This window comes from Barbatula barbatula (assembly GCF_947034865.1).
Source record: "Barbatula barbatula genome assembly, chromosome: 2".
Taxonomy (NCBI): Eukaryota; Metazoa; Chordata; class Actinopteri; order Cypriniformes; family Nemacheilidae; genus Barbatula; species Barbatula barbatula.
Window position 1 is genome coordinate 21,306,394 of NC_136767.1, and position 6,036 is coordinate 21,312,429.

The 6,036-nt window shown below is 35.0% G+C and overlaps 1 protein-coding gene across 1 annotated transcript; it reads left to right on the top strand.

Annotated features, from left to right (window-relative positions):
- The first annotated feature begins 1,113 nt into the window (after positions 1 to 1,113).
- LOC306889780 (leukocyte surface antigen CD53) lies at positions 1,114 to 6,036 on the top strand. Its single transcript, XM_079449074.1, has 9 exons — positions 1,114 to 1,231; positions 1,314 to 1,461; positions 2,175 to 2,252; positions 3,658 to 3,846; positions 3,936 to 4,010; positions 4,181 to 4,288; positions 4,422 to 4,535; positions 4,701 to 4,784; positions 4,928 to 6,036. Exons 3-9 carry the CDS (start codon positions 2,196 to 2,198, stop codon positions 4,994 to 4,996), a joined length of 696 nt encoding a protein of 231 aa, XP_079305200.1. The 5' UTR covers positions 1,114 to 1,231; positions 1,314 to 1,461; positions 2,175 to 2,195; the 3' UTR covers positions 4,997 to 6,036.

Genomic DNA, 6,036 nt, shown 5'->3' on the forward strand with positions numbered 1-6,036 from the left:
GTTTTTTGTTACATGTTTTCAAAGTTGCACTGAACTGAATTTCTCTCTTGATTTTATGTGTCTTATCCAGTAACTTTAAACCGTTAGTTAAAGACTTTACATGGCCTTCTTTGACTATAATGTTTAAAAGTCACGATGTGCCGATGGTGATGATATATCTTAAATTCATATTGGTTAAAGGAACAGTTTACCCAAAAATGTATAATGTCGTCATTTACTCACCGTCTTGTCAGTTCAAACCTGTATGACTTTCTTCTGCAGAACACAAAAGAAGGTGTTTTGAAGCATGTCGGTAACCAAACAATGGACATACCCATTGACTTACATTGTTTTTTTTGTCCATACAATAGAAGTTAATGGATACCGCCATTGTTTGGTTATCAACATTCTTCAAAATATCTTCTTTCGTGTCCTGTGGAAGCAGGAAAGTCATACAGGTTTGAAATGACAAGAGAAGAGGGTGAGTAAATTATAACATCATTTTTTGGGGGGGTAAACTGTCCCTTAAAATAATATTGATGCACGACTGCTGCTGTGACTTTGGTAACATCATAGTTTTGTGCGCATGTGTGTATAATTTCAGTGCAAGGGGTTCACTGCAAGGGGTTTTCCTTTTATTCAATATTTTCCATAACTTCTTGTCGCTGTTGTGTACAGTTTTGCCTCATCTAAATGTAATTATTGTACACAATACAGTGATTGTTTTGCTAAATCAAACTCATCTGTCATGTGCATCTTCATGGTCATCTTAATGATGATCGACTTCTGCTGTGACCTTTCTCCCCTAGTTTTGTTTGCAAGTCTGTTTAATTTTAGTATTGCAAAGATCTGCAAGGGGTTTTCATTTTAATCAATATTTTCCATTACTTCTTTTCACTGCTGTGTACAGTTTTGCCTCATCTAAAGGTCATTGAATTGCTGTCATGTGCATCTTCATGGTCATCTCCAAACAAATAAATGTATGTTTATAATTAAATTATAAACATTAAAATTACAAACACTTTGTAAAAATGAAATTAGCTTTTGCAGTTGAACTTCAAAACTCTTTACTCTTATTTGTACTTGTGATTTTATATTTTTGCACTCCCTGTGGTAGAGACCACCTGTGGTTTCAGAACACAAATGTGCAAACAGCAATGCCTGCACTTCATACACACTGAGCAGGTTCAGCCGTTTATTACGATTATCTGTAACAACAGTATTTTGGGCTTACTGTGCATTTTGTGAATAGGTACAAGAGACAAGAAAAGTTTTTTATACACTACTTTTTACACGTTGGTTTTTCGTTCATTTCATTTAACACTTCTGCACAGCTCTGTTAAACCACCACGTCACGCACAGAGGAAGTCAGAGAAGCTCATGCCCTCCCAGAATCTGTAACAGAGTCAGAAGGGCGAGTTTGACTGTCTGAGTTGAGAACAATTCTTTGGAGTATCTTTACAGAATACATTTCTTAACAAGGTAAGACAAAATCATCTCTGTAATGGTTATGATATTTATGTTCATCTTAGATTATTACATTTCTTTTGGCAGTTGTTTTTGTTCACAATATCTTTTACAAAGTTCTAATATGTTATCAATAGTAAATAAATGTGTTCCTGTTATCAATAGCAATTAAATCTGTTATAACAAACTATAAAATATAGTTTGTTTGGTCACAATTTTAGTCAATTTGCCCCTTATAAGAATACATTTTATAATGTGTTTCATAAAACTTGCTTGATGTTCTACTGAATTTTTGTTGGTAATTTTTAGGTGTACACATGTATGTATACTCAGTTTATACACCTGATAAAAGAGGAACTTGGATAGATAAACAGCTCCTGGAGAGTTAAATGTGTCATATATCCTCAGTTCTTGTTCACGATTAGTCTTTCACAAACTCATAATTTTGGTCCCCTGTGTATCTATATGACTAAATGGTAAAAAATAACCACCGACTGTTTCTGTAAAGGAAGTTACACAGGAAACGCATCTAATGAATATGAGGCTCCATTCGTCATATTGTTTTCCATTATATCAGCACCGCCTTCATGTTGTGACACAGGATACAAGCTGTCTGACCATTAACATTGAGTCAGTCATTTTTCATGTTGTGGGTACACATAGTTTGAGAAAAAACACTGCAAGACAACCGTTTATCCTCGAGTGTAATGTGTTCGATGACTTTGCAGAATTGAGCCACTTTGTGAAAGATGTCTTGCCTCAAGTGCCTGAAGTACACCATGTGTGCGGTGAACTTCGTCTTTTTTGTAAGTATCCATTTTAGGACTGTCACCTGATGCATGCAGCTATTTCATACTTAACACCATGAATGTAAAAATGGCAGCTGGGAAACCACCACACCAGAAAAATAGTGCAAACAGTTTTTTCCGTGTAAATGTATTTTTCTAAAATGTTAAGATCATTGACACTATCTTTTACATTATACTTGAACAAGTGTACAATTCTAGAATATTACAATTCTGGAACATTACGTTCAAATCAAAAAAAATTCAGGCTAATTTAACCCAACGGTTGGGCATTTTTTTGTACTTAAAGCAGCAGTTCACCCCAAAACAAAAATTCTGTCATCATTTACTCACCCTCTTGACATTTTAATCCTGTATGACTTTTTTTTCAGCAAAACATAAAATAATTTATTCTGAAGTCAAGTCAAAGATTATTTATAAATCACTTTTTAATAAACAGCAAGTGTTTATGACGTGCTGTACATGCATGAAGAATATAATTATCAATGATACAACCAATCACAAGAAAGACAATAAAACAATAAAAGGAAGCAGCTCTCACATATAGCGTCAAATGCCAGACTATAAAAACAGCAAGTGTCTGGGCCTGTCTAATGTAGATCTTCCAGATCTTCAGGGCTGCCACTGCAAATGCCAGGTCACCCCTACTCTCCAACTTTACCCGAGGGACAGCCAAAAGCAACATCAGACCTTAGCTCTCTTAGCGGCACATACGGGTTGACTAAGTCGGACAAATATTTAGGTGCTAAACCATTAAGAGATTTAAAAAGCTGAAATCTTAAAATGAATCCTACAATGGACAGGTAACTAGTGAAGAGAGGCGAGAAGGGGTAATATGTTCCCCGCTTTCAAGTATCAGTCAGCAAGCATGCAGCAGCATTCTAGACCATCTGCAGTCTGGAAATAGAAGGCTGATTTATGCCTATAGATAGGCTATAACAATAGTCCAGACGAGTTGAAATTAAAAAATGTAAAATTATTTGAATATCTTTAGGAGACAGGAATGATTTTACCATGCGAGTTGTCTCAGTTGGAAAAAACTAGATTTAACTACAGAGTTAATCTGTTAGTCCAATTTAAAATCACAATCCATGATAGAATGTTGGTAACATTCAACCGTTGGTCCCCTTTGACTTGCATTGGTTTTGTGTCTATATAATAGAAATCAACGTTTTTTTGGTTAACAACATTCTTTAAAATATGTTCTGTTGTGTTTCCCAGAAGAAAGTCATAAAGGCTTGAAATGACAAGAGAATTAAAATTTTTGGCTGAACTATCCCTTTATCTTGAAAACAACATGAATTATAAAACATATTAAACATTTATCTGAAAAATATCTGAGGGAATTGTGTTATACATGTTAGACATTTATACAATGTTTATTTTGTTGTTATGATCCTTACAGATCTGTGGTTCTGCCATTTTTGGACTGGGCATATTTTTGATGACGACCTCCAGGTTCGCAGCACTCCTTCCCAGCCTTAAAGCTATGAGCATAGCAAACAGTCTCTTCATCACAGGGATCATCATCACCTGTGTGTCCTTCTTGGGCTTCCTTGGGTCCCTAAAGGAAAACCGTTGCCTGCTCATATCTGTAAGTCACATGCAGAATGTTTGTCACTTACACTAAAGTGCATTTTGCCAGAAGTTGACAATTTTCTCTGTTTTTGTTTATTGGTTTAGTTCTTCATTTTGCTGTTCATTCTGATGTTGGTGGAGTTGACCGTTGCATGCGTTCTGCTCATGTTTGAGGCGCAGGTTATACAACACTCTCTGATGTAGATACAGTAGCATTGTAATATTGCATTGTTAATATATATTAATATTGCACAGTAATATTGCAGTCATCTGGAACTAAATGAGGACTCGCTTATGGAAGCAGAGAAAGTTATTTCAAAGATTATCAGATTTTTTTTCTGTATGTCCAGGTTGACAAATCCATTACTGAGGACCTTAACAAAGGTTTAAAAATTTCCGTGAAGAACAGACATGAAAATAAAACCAGTAATGATGACTGGGACATTGTGCACGATGCAGTAAGTGGCCATTCGAGGCGATATGTTCTCTTATAAGTGGTTTTGCTAACACATTGCCTAAATGTTAACTACCACACACATTTCTTTCACAACATTTCACTCAAAATTTTTCCTCTAATAAACTTTTTAACAGTTTGAGTGCTGTGGGATCAACAACGCTTCAGATTGGATGGTAGGAGAAATACCAAAGTCTTGCTGCAAGTCAATTGCCTGCAGACAAAATGGTACCGCATCGTACTGGACCAAGGTAATACAGCACTCTTACCCCTCTTTATGTCAACCAAAAACCTATTCAAAACCTTTATATTACTCTTTTCTGTGGAACACAAAATAAGATTGGATGGAGGTTGGATACATATTATTACAATAACATTTTTGATTAACATCACTTGATATGTCTTACTGCATTCAGGGCTGCTACACAAAGCTAAAGGACACATTTGAAAATAACCTCTTAAACGCAGGAATCGGTGTCATTGTTGTCTGCGTTATTGAGGTAGGACATGTTTATTTAAAATGAGTGTAATGTGAGGACTAGAGCTTGTAAAGTGCAATGTTTAGAAGTTTGAATGAATAAGTGATTTTGTTATTTAGCTGTTGTTGTTTTATGGTGGATAAATAATATCTCTTGTTTTGTAGGTCTTGGCTATGTGTTTCTCCATGACCCTGTTCTGCCACATAAGTCGCCCCAGTTTACAATACAAGTGATAACATATATTTTCTTTAACAGACCTTTAATAGTTAGTGCTAACAGTAAGCACTAGCCATTACGGCCCACTATCAGTAAGACGGCCAGTAAAAGATGGCATGCAATATAATTTGTCGCATATAACATTTGGTTTAAAGCTCAACGCTAAAGTTAGATGCTGATTTGTATAGTATACACAGTGCTCCATGTGACCTTGAAGAATCTATAGATAGTGATCTATTAACCAGAAAACTATTTTGTTCACTTCATATGGTCATTGCAGATATGTTTTCTCTGGCCATTTCTTCTTTTTTAAACACAGTTCGACCATTTAAATTTAGTCTTACTGTTTTACACAACTGAAAACTTCCAAGGGGATTTCAGGCTTTAAATTTACCCTTGCATAGACATCTGAAGGTCAAGTCTAGAATAGAACAGTTGTTCCAATAATTAATCATCTTCACATGCACATCTAACAGCACTTATATTACACTGTATATAACTTCATATATATAATGTTAAGTTTTAGTTGACCTAGTATGTTCCTTTGACAGACTACACTGTATTATATATTTTTGTATACAGAACAATGCAACGCATTTTTTTCTGATACTTCCTTTTCTTACTGAAGTGAAATCGTTTGATTTCCCATAATGTCTGAAACCACACATTTCCATCTCTTCCTTTTTTGACAATTACACCAGAAGTGACAATTTGTAATTCCCATAATGTGATGCTGTATTTCATGCTCTTTAAATGTAAATGAAACAAATTAAATCTAAGTTTATCTTTACACTTGTCAATTTTACACGTGTTCAAAAAGGTTATAGTTACAGACACAGGAAGTACCACCAAGTCTGCACTTCCTACTCAAATACCCACCACGCACATACACTGCAACACGTGTTGTGGTCATGATAAGTTTAAAATATTTTTAAAGATGCTTTTTCTTATGCCATCGGATACAAAGCATAGTGAATGAATCAATAAAAACAATCAGACAATCAGAATTTAAGTTTTATTTTTAGAACAAAATTCAGTCTCCACAATATTTAGGACT

What these genes read in the sequence shown, in the direction of transcription:
- LOC306889780 (XM_079449074.1), top strand. Translation starts at nt 2,196, where the DNA reads ATGTCTTGCCTCAAGTGCCTGAAGTACACCATGTGTGCGGTGAACTTC. An exon ending in GGGACATTGTGCACGATGCA is followed by an intron (nt 4,289 to 4,421) that starts GTAAGTGGCCAT and finishes ACTTTTTAACAG; the next exon opens with TTTGAGTGCTGTGGGATCAA. An exon ending in CCGCATCGTACTGGACCAAG is followed by an intron (nt 4,536 to 4,700) that starts GTAATACAGCAC and finishes TACTGCATTCAG; the next exon opens with GGCTGCTACACAAAGCTAAA.